The sequence below is a fragment of the Limanda limanda genome, chromosome 7, assembly GCF_963576545.1.
Source record: "Limanda limanda chromosome 7, fLimLim1.1, whole genome shotgun sequence".
In the NCBI taxonomy this organism is placed as follows: domain Eukaryota; kingdom Metazoa; phylum Chordata; class Actinopteri; order Pleuronectiformes; family Pleuronectidae; genus Limanda; species Limanda limanda.
In genome coordinates this window covers 5,436,824-5,456,357 of record NC_083642.1, presented here as the reverse complement: position 1 = coordinate 5,456,357, position 19,534 = coordinate 5,436,824, and the positions used below count along the sequence as shown (strand labels likewise).

The 19,534-nt window shown below is 46.9% G+C and overlaps 1 protein-coding gene across 1 annotated transcript in view; it reads left to right on the top strand.

Moving 5' to 3' along the window:
• Positions 1-19,534, top strand: part of magi3a (membrane associated guanylate kinase, WW and PDZ domain containing 3a) — a 109,317-nt gene that overhangs the window by 78,257 nt on the left and 11,526 nt on the right. The window contains exons 4-10 of the mRNA XM_061074164.1: positions 3,076-3,282; positions 5,266-5,428; positions 6,219-6,298; positions 6,998-7,055; positions 9,877-9,983; positions 14,726-14,926; positions 16,410-17,027. Coding sequence (XP_060930147.1) covers positions 3,076-3,282; positions 5,266-5,428; positions 6,219-6,298; positions 6,998-7,055; positions 9,877-9,983; positions 14,726-14,926; positions 16,410-17,027 — 1,434 coding nt within the window. The remainder of the gene's footprint in view (positions 1-3,075; positions 3,283-5,265; positions 5,429-6,218; positions 6,299-6,997; positions 7,056-9,876; positions 9,984-14,725; positions 14,927-16,409; positions 17,028-19,534) is intronic.

Sequence of the window (19,534 nt, the reverse complement as noted above, 5' to 3'; positions counted from 1 at the left end):
ATCGTTAATTTAAAAAAGCAAAAAAACATAAACTGGTAACTTGTGTGTTTGTGTTGGGCAGGTTTGTAAAAGGATGATGCAGATTTTGCACTTTGTTTGTGTGTGTGTGTGTGTGTGTGTGTGTGTGTGTGTGTGCAGAAAGCAAAGCTGGATTCATGTAATGATCACCTGACACCCACCTTGACTTAATAACCTGCCTTCAATATCAAAAAAATAAGTAGAAATCTCATCTAACACAAAGCAGAGTGTATTTACAGCAAACTGAATTGACATTAAAATCACTATATTTACTATTCAGGAATCAGGACTGCATCAGCCAAGGTGTTGAATATCTCTACAGTCTCTATGATGTTAGGGAGAAAAAGACCAAATCAAATGTTTGATCAGAATCAAACATGACGCATCAGCCGATCCTGACTCTGACAGTTTCTGATGAAACTTTTTTATCCTCAAGTGGCCTAATTACCACATTTCAGAATAAAAGACGGTAAATCCATCGTCTGTGTGATCCGTCTTTATTCTTTTCATTTTCTGCCGCCCCATCACGTGTTGGGAATGATATTCTTTAGTTGCCCATTCACTTATTTATTCATCTCGCATCTATTAGAATCACAAACGTTCACCTGTTTGATCGAGCCTGTATGTGAATAATTAAACCTTATTCCCATTTGTACGGCCAGTTGGAAAATCTTTGATCTGATAAAACATAGGATGCACATCAAAAGAAAGACGGAACTTTCTCGTCGTCACATTAGAATATGAACACAAATGATAATTGAGCTTCGACACTATCGTGCAGACACACACGGCGAGCACCGAGCCTCGTGGCCACAGAGTACAGACGCTAAATTAAACTGTGTTTTTGTTAAAATAACTTGAAACTAAACGAGAAACCACATGAGACTTTTAATGAAGTGAAGCAGAAAGTCCTGATTCCTCCAAGATGCAACTCATTTAAAAACAAGGAGCCTCTGGTTGTTTGAGTTCTTTCTTTTTCTTAAAAGATTGTGTGTTTTATATCTGCCCGGGATGAAGTTCTGCTTTTCATATTGTGGCTGCAGAGTAATTACAGCCCTCATCTCGCTGCGTTTCCTTTATTGCGGCCACCGCCCCCCCCCCCCCACCACCACCCGCCCACCCCGCTCACGTGCACAAGACTGCGTGCACGTCGGTGGGATCTTCAGGAGCAAATTACCGCTTCTAATTGAACTCCCTCAATTTGCATTCCGTCAGTGAGCGAGCCATTAATTACAAACCTAGTCGGGGATTTAATGGTTTAAACAAGGTGCTGATATTAAAACACGGATTCCTGTAATTATGATGTATGCTTCGACGTGACTCTAAATGTGTGTGTGGGTTCTTCAGCAGGTTTTAATTACGTTAGATGAAGTCATGTGGTCGTGTGTTGACAAGTTCCACTTTTCTCTCATCCGAACTTTTGATTTAAAGGCCAATCAGTGCCAATATACATTTAAATAATTCCAATAATAAGAAAGCACGATTTTTCATGTTTCAATTCCATCGTCACAAAGGTTTCTCTCTTTTCCGCTCGCTCTCTGCTGCCTCTGGTTCTTCCTCCTTTCTTGTTTCCCCTCCTCTTCCTCCCAGTCGGCTCCCTCTTCCCTGCTGAGACGTTTAACTGTTACAGTTTTCAGCTCCTCAGCCGCAGCTCAGTCTCAACCACGCTGCAATCCCACACACACACACAGACACACACAGACACACAGACACACACAGACACACACACGCTGACGTTTCCCACGTACAAAGCACAACCAGTGAATCAATATTTGTACCATACCTTCCCAACTCTTCTCCCACCTCTCGCGCTTTTCAGTTCTGATCCTTTCTCCTGTTCCTTATATCCTCCCTGCGCACGGAGAGAGAGAGAGAAGGCAGCGAGTGGTAAAGTGGGTCACCGCTCTCCTATAGTTGTGGGAAGACTCGCTCGGCGGCGTGAGGCTGGCTGTGGCCTGAGGCGCCGACATGACAGCAGAGGCAAACCGATGGACTCAATGGGGAAAATCAAGTGCTTGAGCAACTACCTTGGTATAAACGTTGTAGTCACAGGCCTGTTGGGAACTGCTGCGTTACTCAGTCGTAAGGAAACGTGTGTAGAAACAAACAATTTGAAACACGTAGAGGACATAAACACGCAACATAAATCGTATGAAATGCATATTTGATAAATAACTAACAACGGCCCAAACTCGGATTGTTGAAGGAAGTGATAAAACTTTACGGATTTGCCCTTTTGTCCTGATTTAGGCCAGAATTTGTGATCTGAAACAGATCTACCCTCTACTGAAATGATTTGAATCAGCACCAAACTGCACCCACTTATATCAATCCCATAAATCCCCAGAAAATCCTGGATCTGCTCCATTTTTCTGGATGTTTCATGGGAATCTATTTGGTAGTTTTTGCTTTATCTTGCTTACAAACAAACAAACCGTGAAACAATTGGACGGGGGTCAGAACCATGACTTCCTTTTTGTAAGGTAATTAAATAAAACAATAAATTAGGCAGGAGGATTTCTGGCAGATGGGAAACCAGCGAGGGATCCGATCTCTGTTGTTACTTCACAAGCTCTCACGTGAAGGTTTGATCAGCAGGTTTAAATCTGAGGAGGCGACACGACCCTCTCCTAGCTGAGGGAGAAAAAAAAACACTTTCCATTATGACTATTCCAAAACCTGAGACTTATGACGGTAGAAGTTTGGCATCGTATCGTTCCAACCTGTTCGGCTCTGCCAGACTCCCCTGTGCCTTTTAAAGAAATCCAAACAACTGTTGCAGTTGCAGCGATATGATATCTTCTGGGTTTGTTATCAACACTGTAGTTGTATGCTTATTTTACTGTCCTGTATGGTGTTCAAACTTTGTGTGTTTTATTGAATTCCCATAATAATAGATAGAAAAATCCTTAAAACCAGTTTGTCCTGCAGTTTCTCTTATTGAGGGTCATTTAAGTGTAAGTTATTTATGATTTTCTGGGCTTATGTAATGAATTTACGTCACAGGACTCCTCCATGTGTCCAGTAAAACATATTCATCCCTCTCTTTGTTTCCAGGAAACTTCTACGGGACCCCGAAGCCCCCTGCGGAGCCCAGCCCCGTGCAGCCCGACCTGGTGGACCAGGTTCTGTTCGACGAGGAGTTCGACACGGAGGTCCAGCGGAAACGCACGACCTCCGTCAGTAAGATGGACAGAAAGGACAGCGCGGCCCCAGAGGAGGAAGAGGAGGAAGAGAGGTCTCCTGTGGTCAACGGCCTGGCTGGTGAGAGACGCTCCTTTCATCTCACAGCTCTCTCTGCTCCAGTTTAAACCACCAGCCTTTATCTTCTCTGCTCAATTTATTTATCTATTTATTTATTTGTTCCTGCAGTTCATTATGTTAATGTGAAAATGCAAAACAGCCCGATCTCTCTTCTCTCCTTCATTCTCCTCTCCAAACAAACATTGTCCGGATTAGCATGCGAGAGTTCAGCAGTGAATCACGACCGCGGCAAAGTCGAGACGCAGCCAAAGTCAGTTTGAGATCAGAGGAATCAAACGCTCGGTTGCAGGGAGACACTTTGTCCTTGTTCGACTCCTCCTGTGATGTCCTCCCGTGGCTCACAGGACGAATACAATCACTCCTCAATGTCCTTTAAACTGCTTCATGACCAAGAAGCACTTTAAAATGAAATGCTAATACAAAGTTAGTGAACATATTGCATAACAACAAACCATATGAAGTATTTTCCCCACTTTATTTTCAGCACCGTTCACCCGTCGTAAAAACCAGTCGACTGAACAACGCAGCAGCTTCTGGCTCTGTGCAGCTCCAGATGGAGACACCCCCCCCCCCGAACACCACCGGCCTGGTGCAGGAGAGCCTGGATCATTAGCCAAATGAGCAGCTCAGCACGAAATGAACCAAAAAACAGCTACTGTCTCATTCGCATTGAGCTGCAAATTTGTTATTGTTGTGGATGTGTTGAGTAAATATCATGTGTGGCTGTGCAGAACAAATATTCTACATAAATCGATAAAGCACCGACAAATGACAGAGCAATGCAACAATTGGAATTTCCAGAGGAGTTTTTACTGTAAATCTGAGCCGAACACACACAGGCCAGCGAAGCCTCCAGACACCTGCAGCGTCCAGGCCGACCCAAACCATCAATCACTTCATGTTTATCTTGGAGCTGAGACTCAGATATTTGGAATAGAAAATTGGCACGGACGCAGTATAAGTTGCATCCGAAGGCAGAAGAGAGAAACATTGTCAGGGATGAGAAATAATCTCTCTTGGCTGTAATGTGATGATGTTCGGGAGGAGCTCAGCCAAGACGACTCCCCCTGCTGGACAGATGTCGCTCCTGATCCCTCACTTCATGAATTGTCTCGTCGCAAACGCACTTTATTAAAACCTTTTGTCATCGTGTGCGTGGATTGGATTACAGATGTGCAACAGAAGGAAGTGGTCGAGGACACATGACTTCGCCTTGACGGTGGTTTAGTAATGGTCGTGCATTACTGCAACCATTTCTTTTCTTTTGTGAAGCCCGCATGCCCCCCCAAGTGCACAGCAGACCCGTGTTTGTATTCCTCTGCGAGGCCTGAATGCGGCGAATGGCCTCGAGCAAATGTTTGTGCGACGTCATTTATTCTGACTTCATAAGTGGTGAAAAGAAAGAGGCCCCAATTTCAGCACAAAAAGCTAAAGACGTCTTCCAGTCAACCGCTGTCACTTTCCATCTCCACCATTCAGTGTCCCCAGCCGAACAGACTGAGCGTTCAATGCCATGATGAAGCTACACAAACACACACACACACACACACATTAAGATTGGGCAAACACACACATGTGTGATCCTAATAGAGTTGTGATGTGGTGCTCGTGCTGAAGCATTGGTCTGCTCGGCTCTTGCCTCGGAGGCAGTTCCCAGTACATCGCTGCTGACATGCAAATCCTATGGCAATTGCCGTGCTTCCGTCCTCTCTCTGTGTACTCTCTCTCTCTTTCTCCCTCTCTCCCTCTCTCTCTTCCCCTTCCTCTCTCGTGGATGTAACCGTCCACCCAGTGAACAGAGGAACGAGCAGCTCCAGCAGCAGCAGCAGGGAGGAGAGATGCGAGGAGCCCAGAGGAGCTCCCATGGCGCCACACTCTCACCCCCTGTCTCCTTCTCCTTCTACCACCTCCCGTACCCTTACTCACAAACCCTCCCTCTCTCTCTCTCCATGCCCGTGTCCCTCGTCCCATGCCTGGCCCCAGAGCACAAGGACAAGGCGGAGTGGAGGAAGTCGGTGCCCAGCTACAACCAGTCGGCGGGCGCCATGGACATGCGTGTGTGGAACACGCAGGATGAGAGTCAGGAGCCCTTGCCTAAAAACATGGAGATGGCCTACACAGAGACGGGCATGGTGTATTTCATAGAGTAAGTAGCCTGTTACCCTCCCATTACATCAGCACTGTGCTAATCCCACTCTCGGTACTTTCTCCAGTTTATGTCTTTTCGAGCCAAGCGTGTTGAGAGGTCTGGCAGCGAGTCCTCTCTCCTCACCATCCATCACTCGCCGCTGTGCTGCATGAAACCTGCAGCTGGACACGCAAACTATCTGTAGGCGCTCGGCTTGTTGTTTTTCTCGCTTTTAGTTTACCGGTGTTTGATGTGGGGTTTGTTGGCCGGTGCTAACAGCAGCAGGGCCTGTGTTTGTTTACCTCGCCCTGTCAGCGTGGCGAGCAGTCAACGCCGAGGCGCTGACGGAGCCAGGTGCTGCTGCTCGCTACCAAATCCATATCTCATCCTGCCAGCGAGAGAAAACACCGGCTAAATGGAGTTCGCCACTCCTGACCCGCTCGTCCCTTATGATCTCCTCAGCCACTCGCTCTCCGGTCCATGTTCTCCTCGTTGTCCTTCCTTCAATCCCTGTTCACTCTGTCCCAATATATATCCCTGTCTCTCTTTCTTAAATGATATTAATGTGTTAAAAGCGTATTTAATAGAACATTCGATCCCAGAGGTGCAGAAGCTTCGACACATTTTCCTGTTCCCAGGGAGCTGTGAGCTTGTGTTTGTTTGCTGGAGTCGGTGGAATAGCTCCTGGGTAAAGCGGCCCCTGAGAGTCGCCCAGTACTAATTGTCACAGTATCTTAATTATTTTTAGATGATTTTTTTGTCTTTTTGTTACTGCGCCTCAAGCTCTGTCTCCCTCTTTGTATTCCAGTCACAACAGCAAGACCACAACCTGGCTGGACCCTCGGCTCGCCAAGAGAGCCAAGCCTCCAGAGAAGTGCGAGGAAGGAGGTGAGACATCAGAGAGTTCTGCAGCAGTACCCCTCGCTCTCACTTATGTACTCTGCTCCCACACACACACACAGACACACACACACACACTTCCACTTCATCCCAACTCCCTGCTGCATAGAGCCGTGTGTGCACGCCTCCCTCTCTGAAGGGGGGCTCTGGCAAACAGACGGAGATTGAACAAACGAGCGGGCGCCGTCACAGTCACGCTGGTGACACAGCACAAACCCGCGCTCTCCGGTCGGCCCCTCTCTCCAGCTAATGGCTTCTGGTACACACATGCAGGGAGCTCATCAGTGCAGCGTGTCTCAAAAGGCAATTTTCTGTGGCCCCTCTTGCGTAAAGATCTCCTCTGCGCCGCGTGTGGCACCAACTCAAGATGTTGCGCCCACACACACACACACACACACACACACACACACACACACACACACTGATATATATATAGTAGAGCGAGAGGGTATTATTTCCCAGTGAGCTTGTACAACAACCCCCTGCCTCCTGCATGTTGTGTGTTAAGCCCTAAACACATAGTGAGACATGAAGCCCACCAGCTGCAGGTGTTGGTGGTCGTGCTGTGAAGCCGCCAGGCGAAGCACCGTGCCTCATCGCGTGTGTCCAATTGTCCACGTAGCGTCTCAGCAGTAACTTGAAGTGATCTGAGTCTGCCTTTTCCCCTGTTTGCCCCCCCCCCTACAGAGCTGCCCTATGGCTGGGAGAAGATTGAGGACCCCCAGTACGGAACCTACTACGTGGAGTGAGTAAACCTGAAGCGCTGCATCTGTCAACTGTGTTGGGTGGAGAGGAACTGGGTTTATATGTGAATACAGTTAGTCTCTTTGTGACTTGAATGAAGTTACTGAGGCTTCGTCCAGACCTGGTTTCAACATCGGTCCGGAAAGATCTGATCACAGATGTTCTCCCTTTTTAAGTTTGTCTTTTCCACAACTGTTGGTAAAATTCAACCCTGAGTGTTTCTCCTGTGTCTGAGTGTGATTGGATCTCACCTCCCAGCTCAACATGCAAATAATCACAACTGTCATTTGTGTTCACGAAGAACAAATGATGTCACCTTTTTCCCAGGTTGGAGTTTCCATATGTGTCCGATGGGAATGTTTGTGTGTCTGTATGTGAGGATAGTACAATTTTAAGTTTCACATTAACTTTTCTACATGAATAAGAGTAAAAACGTACTTGCTTTTAAAAAAGCTTCAAGTATTAAAAGTAAATGTACTTGCAGAGTGGAACCTACTCCCTACTGCCACAGTCTACTTCATTATTACAGCTGAGAAGGATGGGCAGGGTCCCCTCTTATTATTGATTACTTAAAAAATAAAAAAAAGAGTTAAAAATTACTTAATGTGAGAATGTAACCCAATACTTTGTAAACTGCTGTGGAGTAGAACAAATATTTGCTGATATCTGTAGTGGAGTTAAAGTGACAAATACCTGAAAATAAATCTACTTAAGTAAAAGTAAAAATACATAAAAAATGTACAGGTAAGGTACAGTAATGAAGTAAATGTACAGATCACTCAGGACCGATCTTGAAACCAGGTTTTTTGTATTGTTGTGTTGTTATTGCATCCACACGCTCATGCAACTTAAACTTTTATCTCTAAATTCCCGATGCATAGAATCCTCCCGCTCGTGTTGCTGTTGAATCTGCAGGTTCGTGTGGACCACGTGACGTCACGCTGTTGTTCACACTGTAGTTTTCCCACAGTCCTGCAGAAAGCAATTATGTCACAGCCCAGATAACAGTGGTGCGTTACAGCTTTGTGTACGTGTGCGTATGAGAGAGAGAGAGAGAGAGAGAGAGTGGAGACAGTGAGCACAGCAGACAATGAGAGGTTTCTGGTCCCTGAGAGGGAAACCAGGGCGAGATTCCATTCGGACCAGGAGTGTAAACAAGAGCTCAGTGTTTCATTTGAGTCTCATTACCGTGGACAAAGAGGGGGAGACCTGGGGGGGGGGGGGGGGCGGCGTATCGACGCGCCTGTTTATGCAAGAGGGTCATTGAGAGGCTGCCTCTCCTCCGCCTCCGCCTCTTTTGTCTGGCAACATTTTTTGTTGTGAGCAAAGCAGCGAACGCGACGATGTGACACAAAGTCTCATTATTTCCTCAGCTGCTGCCGCCCCAAAAAAAAAAACAAAACCATGAGGTGTGGCAATTAGAGAGAGAGAGAGAGAGAGAGAGAGGCAGCGACCGGAGAGTGAATCAGAGAGAGGAGAGGAAAGAAGTGAGGGGAATGTTTATCTCCTCCGACCGACTGCATGAGTCATGCACAGCAGGAGCAGGCAGTCGTTTTCTTGGTTGAACGCACACTCACACACACACACACACACACACACACACACACACACACACACACACACACACACTCACACACACACACACAGACACACACACACACGTACAGTTAGTAATGTGCAGCGTCAATGCATTATGTCTTCCCACTGTGCTGTCATGACAGGGATTAACAACTGGTAAAGCTCATTACGCAGATGAGCTACCTCTCTCTCCGTTACCACATCACCACCGAGGGACATTTCTCCGGGGGGCAGGAAGTGTGTCAGCGCACAACAGGTGCCGACCTGCGGAGCGCTAATTGTTTTTAGATTGAGTTCCGCGTATGAATCCCCCAAAGTAAAGCTGCTTCGAGGCTGATTATCTAAAGAAACCTGTGGAAGGAACGAAAGGACGTCTGTGGGAATGTTATCTGATGAAGGGATCATGGATTTTAACACCTGTCCTCATTGAATCTTGTGATCCAGATGTTTACGATTCACTGAGCAACATTTTTTATCCCATTTGGGCGACTTGGACAAACGTGGAAATGATTTGCAACTCATCCTCTTTGTCTGATTCTCTTTGGATTAACTGTGCATTAAATGTTTAATCTCCGAGGTAGAGACATTCATAACCGTCATATCGCCCGGCCTGACACTGACGCCTGGTTCACGTGGAGTCTGCATCTTCTTCCTCCGCCGTGTGTGAGTTTCCCGCAGATTCCACAGCTTGACACGCAGGTCGGTTGTTTATTGGAAGCTCTAAATTTCCCACGGGTGTGGCCTCTCCTGATGTGTCGGCCCTGTGGTTGGCTGCCGACCCGCCCGAGGTGTCAGTCACCTCTTGCCAATCAGCTGTGATTGGCTCCAGCCCGGCCTGCGACCCTCAGAGGAAGAAGCGGTACAGATGATAGATGGGTTTGTGTTAGATACGTGCTCTCAATTCCCTGTGGATGTGTTAGTGTTTTCAAGGCACTGGCAGATCTGGGTTAGGCATGTACGGTAGGTGCTGCCTCCCCGGCTCGGTGATGCGCTCGTAGTCAAATCACAAGTTTGCATGACAGGCCGGGAACAGTGGGGACGAGCTGTAGGACCACAGGCAAACATAAAACGCAGAAACATCACCCGGCAGCTCTGACTGTGAGTCGACAACTGACCAAGCAAGAGAGCCAATACAAATAGAATGTGTGAGAATGAGAAGCAGGACAATGAGAAACAGGAGAACCAGGTCAGTTTTTTACTATTTTCACTTTCTTCATCTAAATGCTGTGATTTCTCTCGTGCAGCCACATCAACCAGAAGACCCAGTTTGAGAACCCAGTGATGGAAGCAAAGATGAAGTTGAGTGTGGACACGCCCATCGCCGTCCCGACGCCGGCAGCCACACCCTCAGGTAACTGACACCAGCAACCAGCCCCCCCGACACGCCACACGTGTCTGTTTATCCTTTTATTTACTATCCTGAATTTTATGTAAACAGGTAGCGACGCTAAGAAAGAGAGAAACTGTCAGTTCACCAAAAATAAGAATTTACCGCTGTCACAATGATTTTAAATCAGTTCTCAACATGATACATATTCTGATTGTGTTTTTTTTTTTAAAAAGCAGATCCTGAGTCAGTTCTGGGATATTTAAATTAAACAGGTTTGTTGAGGTTGAGGGCCGGGGCTGTAGTAACAGGAAGTGAGGACATTAGCGCTAAATTACATCCTGGAATGTAAATGAGAAAGAGAGAGAGAGAGGGAGTGCACTCTGAAGCACACTCGCATTTCAGTCTGCATTAAAATGGTCTTGCGGAGAAATCAAAATCATATTTCTATATTATTCTTGGACCTAGACGCATCCTGGTTCAGTTGGTTTTGTCCGTGGCTGAAAAACATCATCATGAGTTTGGCTCTGAATCCTAATGACTTCCCTAAAAACCTGGATTCACCATGAGGTTGACATCTTTGGTATTAAATTGATTGATCCTAAAATCTGGTTCAGCCAATGATCTCATCTTGAGAAGAACATGTAGGTACTTTGGCCAGCCTCTAACATGTGATCTAGCGCCACCAACTGGTCAATAAGATGGGGCGTTTTCCCACATTGTCGTGGATTTCTCAGAGAATAATCGGTGCAGCTAGATGAAAATAATCACACGTGTTAAGGGGACTGATATTAATGAATATGTGGCATTTGGTTCGGCTCCAAGTATAGATTTGGATCCAGTGAATTTCAATGTGGTTTCCTACGGGAGTGTCAGAGGAAAGAGCTCCACTCAGTGCGATACTTGTTCATGAATTTGAATCTGCTAACCCTAGATGGAAGTGATGAGCCTCACTTCAGCTGATATCATTATGGTCCCATTGTCACATTGAATGCTCCCATCACAAAGGCTCCTCGGCCCTTATCTGGGTGTTAACATGTTTTTTGGAATTACAGCAGCTGCAGGACAAATCTAAGTTGTGCCGAATGTTTAAGTTGAGTTGCAGTTGTGCACATTGAAGGATTCTTGAACAGGTGCCAGAACTTGTGTTTGGGTGGAAGACAGATACCACAGAGAGGCCAAATGACCACGAACAGGCAGATAACAACCAAGAAGGAATCAACCACAAACATATTAATAAGAAGGGACCACAAAACACACTAAATTATTATGAAGAGATGACAAAGGACCTTATAGACACAAAACAACTGCAAAGTGAATCAGAATGAAATTAACTGTAATTTGGGTACAAATTGTGTCCGTTATTATATGTCCTATCCCCGGATGTGTTTATTATCCCCATCATATCCATTATATACATCCACCTAATCCTCATCCACTGATTCTCACCTGAACTCAGACTAAACCAAAATGGTGCAGTGCCTTCCAACATATTCAGAAAGTAGATTTTTCTTACAGCAAGTTTCATTAGGGACAGATTCAAGATCTTTTATTCAAACTTTATGGATTTCAAAAGCATAAATGGTGGAAGGCGTCAACTTATCAGAGTTTGTCACTGTGCTGCGTTCCCAACTCGTTGCACCCCCCCATCAGGTGCAGCGCAGGTAACCGTTAAAAACAACCAGGTTCCAGCTTTGTAGTTTTAGCTTTTTGTTCACTGGAGACAAAAATCTATACGAGAAGTTATTGGACGTGTTATCCAAACACTGGAGAGGTTTCATCGAGTCCTCAGTGCCGAGGTGTCTGTCTGGAAGAAGTCCTAACAGTTGACAGGCTGCAGATAAACAGCCCATTGCCTCTGAAGCAATGATATTCAATTTGAATAATGGAGCAGCGCTTCACTGGGCGGCCGAATTCATGTTGACGAGTCGATGTGAAACAGCGAGCGGCTCCGAGGTCCCTTTTAGAAAACGCTTCTTCTGCCCGAGCGGTTCAAAGATCCCTCGTTAGACCAGAGGAGGACGGGAAGGAGGCACGGAGGAGAAGAGGGAGAACGAGGTGACCGCGGTGGAAAGTGACTCGTGATCATAAATTGCGTCTCTCCGCTGGGTCATCTGTTCATCATTTACCACCTGGGGGGGGGGGGGGTGTCTCTGTGTAATCAGCCTCTCCTCAGTCAGTGGAAACGTCAGAATCAAACTCAAACACACATCAGGATTCAGGCTGCAGCCTCGGACAGAAGTGTGTGTCTGCCTCACTCTGTTGCATAGATATTGCACCACCGCCTGCAGCGTCCACCCCCCCCACACACCCCCCCGCGCCCGTTCTGCACCTTTCCACCCTCGTTAATGAGAATTAATGGCCAGCGGACTCGTGTGGGAATACGTGGACGTGCGTGAGGCAGCTCCAGACGATGCAGAGGAGCAGAGCTGCAGCCGTAATTACAACCCGGACAATCCTGTCTGACATTTCATATAATCACCTCACACACCCCCCCACCCCCCCGGAGAATACACACAATGTCCCTTTGTGGCCACACAGCTTAATCAAGACCATAAACATAGTGTGCTTTCATGGTGATGGTGCACGAAACAGTTTTCTTCACAGCGGGTGGGAACAGTGTTCATACGACACACATGCGCACACCTGTCATGGCAAACCTCGTGTTCTTTGCATGTGTTGTGTACACACAACACACACAACATTCCATCACATCCTGTTTGCACTCTTCCTCTCTGGCTCGGCTCCACTGCGGGACCCTCATCTTAATCACACTTGGCAGAATCTTAATTCCCCTCCTCTTCTTCTTCTTTTCTCCTCCAGTGCGATCACGTTCATTTTGCGGTTATGCAAATGACGCTCCAGTGACACATTGGGAGTGGTTTAGGGGGGGGGGGTGGGGGGGTGCATGTATCTATACCTTCCCTAATGAGATTGATGTCCCACCGTGTATCAGTGTGGGAACCGTCGGAGGAGAAGCATGAAGGGACACTGCCCATAACTCACAGGCTCATCGGCTCGCCCGCCCGAGGGGAACAGGGGAGAGTTAGTTAGAATTTCCCTCTCTCTGTCAAATCGAACTCTTATTTATCTCCGTCTCTTTCTGTCTCATCGCTCTTATCTCTCTCTCCTCTCTCTGTCTCTCTCTCGATCTGTCTCTCTCTCTCCTCTCTCTCTGTCTCTCTCGCTCTCTCTCTCTGTCTCTCTCACTCTCTCGTTCTCTCTTTCTGTCTCTCTCTCTCTGTCTCTCTCGTTCTCTCTTTCTGTCTCTGTCTCTCTCTCTCTCTCTCGTTCTCTCTTTCTGTCTCTCTCTCTGTCTCCTCTCCTCTGTTTCTCCTCTCTCCCTCTCTCTCTCACATGCAAGCAGACAGTTAGAATTTCCCTCTCTCTGTCAAATCGAACTCTATTTCTCTCCGTCTCTTTCTGTCTCATCGCTCTTATCTCTCTCTCTCTCTCTCTCTCTCTGTCTCTCTCTCTCTCTCTGTCTCTCTCTCTCACTCTCTCTCTCTCTCTCTCTCTCTCTCTCTCTCTCTCTCTCTCTCTCTCTCTCTCTCTCCCTCACATGCAAGCAGACAATATAATTCCTTTGCCGTCTTCTATGAAGTTGCCCCATTTATACATCCTGCTCCTGCTCCAGCGCCCCCCCGCCCCCCCAAAAAAAATTAACAATGAAACATTTTACCTTGAAAATGTCCGGTGCCTTTCATGATCGATTTATCTCCCCAGTTATTCGTTGTTTGTGATGAAACTGGAGCAAAATGCACTCGTTTGTAATAACTGGATGTTTATTTGGCGGCAGATTTGCAGGATCGTTGTGTGTGTGTGTGTGTGTGCGTTTACATGTGCGATTTATCTGAGTTTGCACTTTAAATTGCAATTTATTAATGCTTGTGTAATTACCAGCGGTGAGCGATGCACTGTGGAGACATGCCACGTGCCGATGTTGTTTTGATGGAGACAGATGGAAGTTTACGAGGCAGCTTTCCCGTTTCCCTTCATTTCACCAGCTCGGTAGCAAACCTGTGAACTTTCAAATCTTATCTGTAGAGTTTGTGTAGCAACTTTCACAGGGCAAAAGTAGCAGTAAACGATAAATATGTGCAATAAAAGCCAGAAAGACAATAGAAATGTAGGTTTTCAAACACTGTAATGCACAGAGTGGTTGGAATATGAATAAAAGGGTTTTCAGTTGCTGCAAAATGAAATTCAATAATGAGAGGAGAGAAGTAACAAAGACTAAAGTTTGCTTTTCAGTGGATTTTTCAGGTATTTGTACTGAGTATTGACATTTGGTATTTTTTCTGACGACCTTTTACTTTTTTATTTGATACAGTTTCACACAAATGTCTGAACTTTCTTCTTCTCACATGTTCAAAACAGGCTGGTTACTTTCGATTTAATGCATTAGAGGAGAAATATCAGTTTTCAATCTTAAATTTTGCATCATCGTGCACCGTTTTCGCAACATGACGACAGATTTCAACCTAAAAGGCCAATAACTTAACCTGTTTCTAGTGAATCGTGTTTTATGTTATTTTAAGTTAGAGTGGTTTAAGTGAATTTGCTTTGCACGGATTCAGCGAGAAAATAAAAACCTTCAGGATGGAATGTTTTACTTTTAGTACATTTCCGTGACTCTCCTCTCGTACTTATACTTGAGTTGTTTTAAACTCAAGTATCTGTTCTTCCACTTGAGTGAAGAATATGTGCACCTATCTGCAATCCATTTATTAACCCATTACTTTCTGTCCAACTCATCCCTGCAGCAGAGGAGCCTGTTCGAGGAGTGAGGGGCTTCACACGAGATCCAGCTCAGCTCCAGGGGTCCATCCTGCAGACGGCGCTGAGGAAGAGTCCTCAAGGCTTCGGGTTCACCATCATCGGAGGAGACCGGCCCGATGAGTTCCTCCAGGTCAAAAACGTCCTTGCGGAGGGGCCGGCTGCACACGACAACAGGATCGCCTCAGGTAATCCCCCCCCCCCCTGCAGACCTAATGTTCCTCCGGTATCTGGATTAGTCTCTAGCTTTAGCTGCTAGAGTCCCTCTCTCTGTAGACGACCCCAGTGCAAAGTCACACAAGGTGAAACTGCTCGAAAGAAGAGTGGAGGACAGTCAAATAGGCTTTTTATCATCAGTGTCATCAAACAAAACCTAATCCGGTGTCACATTCACAAGTGCGCTGTGTGCATGGCGTGTGTACCGATGCACAAAGTGACACTGTGGTTTGGCATCGGCGTGCGGACACTACATAATGCAGGACATGTACCCTGAGTACACACAAACAAACACATTCAGAGGAGAACACCCCACAGAGCAGGCGTTTCCCCGTGAATGTCACATTGCTTGATCAAGCAAAAGCTAAAGGTTTCAGGCAGAGTTCAGTGAAGCAGATCTAAGAATAGGAAACTTGTGTCAGTAAAGCACATGTTTCACATTTTACAGGTTTAATAGGTTTGCAAACTAAAGGTCTTGTCGTGGCTGGCGAGTGGCGAGCGTGGTTATCTGACGAGTTTTCAAACGCAGCCTTCAACACGGACGTGGTCGCTACACGCAGCTCCCACATGTTTGCAGCGGTGTAAACGCCCTTTAATTTTACATATTAATACTGTGGTCACATGCATAAGGATTTGCGGAATTTGAATTTGCTGTTAGTGAAGTGCCTCGGGTTTCACATTACAGTAATATTGATTGCCAGGCTCTTACAGCTGCTGCTGAGCACCCACATGAAAGTGGGGCCGAGAGAGTAATTATTTTCAATATTCCATTTCCCTCGAGAGGCAGAGTCATTGATTTAACCAAAGAAATGAATTCTAATTAATTTCATCGGGTAATAATTTGCCAGCAGTGGACTGTAACAGTTGTATTTCGCTGTGTCTTGATGACTTGCTGAGTGGTGACCAGCTTCACCTCCTGCCCGACTCTGTGATCCGGTGGAGACTCGGTCACTGAGTCGTTAGAGAGAAGCACAGAGGGTGTGGAGCTCATTTCAGGAAGTGAAAGCTTTGCTGTGTTCGCTCGGAGAAGGTATTGATCGCGTAGGTGGGTTTCTGAATCCACGCCAACAAGCCAGTCAGCAGTTCAGTCCCCCCTCCCCCCCACAAGGACATGAACTGAGGAAGCACGTGTCTGTCCCTCGTGGTCTCTCCATCGCCATTAACATCTATACAGTAGACTGTGTATAAGGATGGATGACACCACTTCCATCTGTTGTACAAAAAGAAAGATAAAATATCCTGTACACTGGTGCAGCCATCTTGTATTTTTGTCTCAGCTATCAATCACATATAGATAAACTTTTATTTATTTTGCACTTTTCAAAAAGCAGGTTTACAAAGTCCTTTCACAGACGAAGAAACGGAAAATACAAAAAGTTAATGCCACAGACAATGGATGTTAAAAAGCAATAAATAAAAACGAATGGCTAATCTAAAGCTTTGATCTGCTCTCAGGTGACGTGATCGTGGACATCAACGGCTCCTGCGTGCTGGGGAAGACTCATGCTGATGTGGTGCAGATGTTCCAGTCCATCCCCATCAACCAGTATGTGGACCTGGTCCTGTGCCGGGGTTACCCGCTGCCCGAGGACTCCAGCACCAGCGACGACGCCTCGGGAGGCCCCGCCCACTCCAAGGACGCCTCCCCGTCCCCCTCCACGCCGCAGGACCCTCACTACACCGTCCCAGACGGGGGGACCCTGTCCCGGCAGTCTGCTGCGGTGGCGCCCATGACCAATGGAGGCCGCCACCATCACCACCCCCACCACCACCACCACCACCACCACCACCTCCCTCAGGACGGCCCCGACCCCACCATGCTGCAGCCGGAGCTGGTGAGCGTGCCGCTGGTGAAAGGCCCCGGGGGGTTCGGCTTCGCCATCGCCGACTGCCCGCTGGGCCAGAAGGTGAAGATGATCCTGGACGCCCAGTGGTGCCGCGGCTTGTTGAAGGGCGACGTCATCAAGGAGATCAACCGACAGAACGTCCAGACGCTGAGCCACTCGCAGGTGGTGGACATCCTGAAGGACCTGGCCGTGGGCAGCGAGGTCAACGTGCTGGTGCTGCGAGGAGGTGAGTCGGCAGGAGAGATGTGTGCAGCGCCGCCACGGGTAAACAGGAAGCCTGGAATTAATCCTGACAAGTGTGTCACAGCTGCCGGTGCTTTGTCATCTCTGTTGTCAAACCGCTGCCGTCTATATTAATCTGCTCAGGTTACTGCGTCCGACAACAAACAGGTGTTAGTGCCGGGAGATATTCTGCTGGTTTAGTCTGTGACGTCACGTTAATCTCCCCCAGGCTGCTTTCTGTCGTTTGTTTATCTCGCTTTTCCTGAAATAAAAGCAACAGGGAAACAATAGGAGAAGAGAAGCCCACCCACTGGATTTGAAATTAATTTTAGCAGACAGTGAGGAAGCGACGTTGTTAGAGCAGCACTGACTGAGGTTAAAACGAGATCGAATGTGTTTTAATCTCTTCTAAAGAAACTGGAGTGCTGTGTCCGGTCCACGCTGCTCGGACTCACAGACCCTCCCGATGTTAAAGGGCCCATATTATGAAAATTCCACTTTTGCAGTGCTTCTACACGTGAATGTGGGTATCTGGCATGTCTACCGTCCCAAAAACTCTGGAAAAAAACAACTCCCGCGATTTGTTGTGGTTCCTCTCTGTCAGAAACGATACGCTAGATGGCCTTGTTGTGTGTGGAAATCAAGGGCAGGAGTCGTCGATCTCAAGTTAAAATTAAGCAGGTTTATTCAGAGGTCACAGGTCAGGAAACTGCGGTGTCTAGCAAATGATCATGCATGGTCCACTGATCCTGTACAGGAAAAATGGCGCTGAGGCAGAGTACGCACAAAGCTTATATATTGATACTGGGCATGACAGAGGTTCTTCTTGGATTGGGATTGGTCGGATCTCGTCGGGTCGTCCTCCTGGCGTCGTTGGGTCCTCCTCCTGGCGTTGCGTGATGACGTGCACGCTGAGTCGCGGTTACTAGAGTTCATGAGCATATTGCCTCGGTGTGTGTGCTTATTTTATGTGTGTGTGAAGTGAAGTGAGGGACGTCCCATGCACAGGAGAGGAGGTCTCAGAACTAATATAATGAAGTGATTCATGAAGCCAGAGGTTTGAAAACCTGTTATCTGTCCGCTATGCCAGACTCCCTTTTTAAGGAGTATGAAACATTCTGAGGTTGAGAAGCAGGAGAAGAACTACGTGTTATGTTTGTGTGTTTACGCTATGTGTATCTGACTACACGTTAAAGTGTGTGTATGTGTGTGAACAGTGGTGTATTGTCAATAGGGTCGAATGGGATTACGACCCGAAAATACGTCATAGTCTCGCTACATGGCCTTCCACTCAACACAGGTCAATCTGAGGAGGGCTGTTTCAGACAGGGTAAAAAGGTGCTGTTTTAATGATCCTTGTGGTATTTTGACCAAAATATGTTACAGACATTTCATTAAGACCCCAAGGAACCATATCAACTGTGGTAAAATGGGCATAATATATGGGCCCTTTAAATAAAGTGATTTCACGCTCTGCTCCACGCTGACCCTGCATCACCCCCCATGCACAAGTCACGCTTAGTCACATGGGGAGCTACGCTGGGAAGATGCAGAGGAATGGGAGTTATGCAGGAAGAGAAGAGGAAGACACTGGGCGGCGATCAGCGCCCTTCATCTTACTTGAAGCTTTCTCCGGCGTCTTCCTCTCTAAATTATTCGCAGTGCAGTAGCCTAGATTCACAGATCCGTGTTGCAGCATATATCACAGTTACACAGCTGGGCTCTGCTCCGAGCTCCAGGGGGTTTGTCCTGTGTTTGTGCTGCTGTTATTCACTTTTTAATATTTTTGCTGTAATGTTACCACTCTTACACGCTTTCTGTGCGTGTGCATCATGTGCGTGTGTTGTCACTGCTTTAAAAAAGGGAGCAGGAGATCACAGCTCTCCAGGACTAACAGGAGCAGCGCCGCAGGGCTTCCCTCCAGTCGTCCACAGACCAGGATTAGGTTAAGCTCTGCTTCCAGGCAGGAGGCAAGAACTCCCCTCTGATTACAGCTGGAATGAAACAGGAAATGATTTGGCCCGGCTCCCTGCTCTGGATTTAAAAGTGTCCGTCCCACTGGGATATTCACTGTGCCCACTGCAGCAGATATGATGATAGTGATCCGTGACTATCAATAAAAGATACAGACCAATGTGTTTGTTATAGTAAAACAAAGAAATCAAACCTTTTATTTAATTTAGTACTGAAATGTATAAATCTACTGCAGCTAGTGGGATAATAACTGGCTCAACCCAGACATGTGCACATTCTTCAATGGTCCTAGGGTCACCTCTGTGTTTCCCATCCCATAGTGACATGCTGCTGGAGTATACTGCCACCTACTGGCTGACAGACACTGTGAGTCAGAAAGCAAAGCAGAGTGAAATAATGATTGAAAAAGCTTCAGGCGAGAACGCTCGGTGACAAAGTGCAGCACAAGATACAGTTCACGTGAGAAGTGAGTGTGAAACTCTTCCACTTAAATCCAAGCAGAAAAAGAAATGACGCCATTCAGGTTTCATCTGAGCA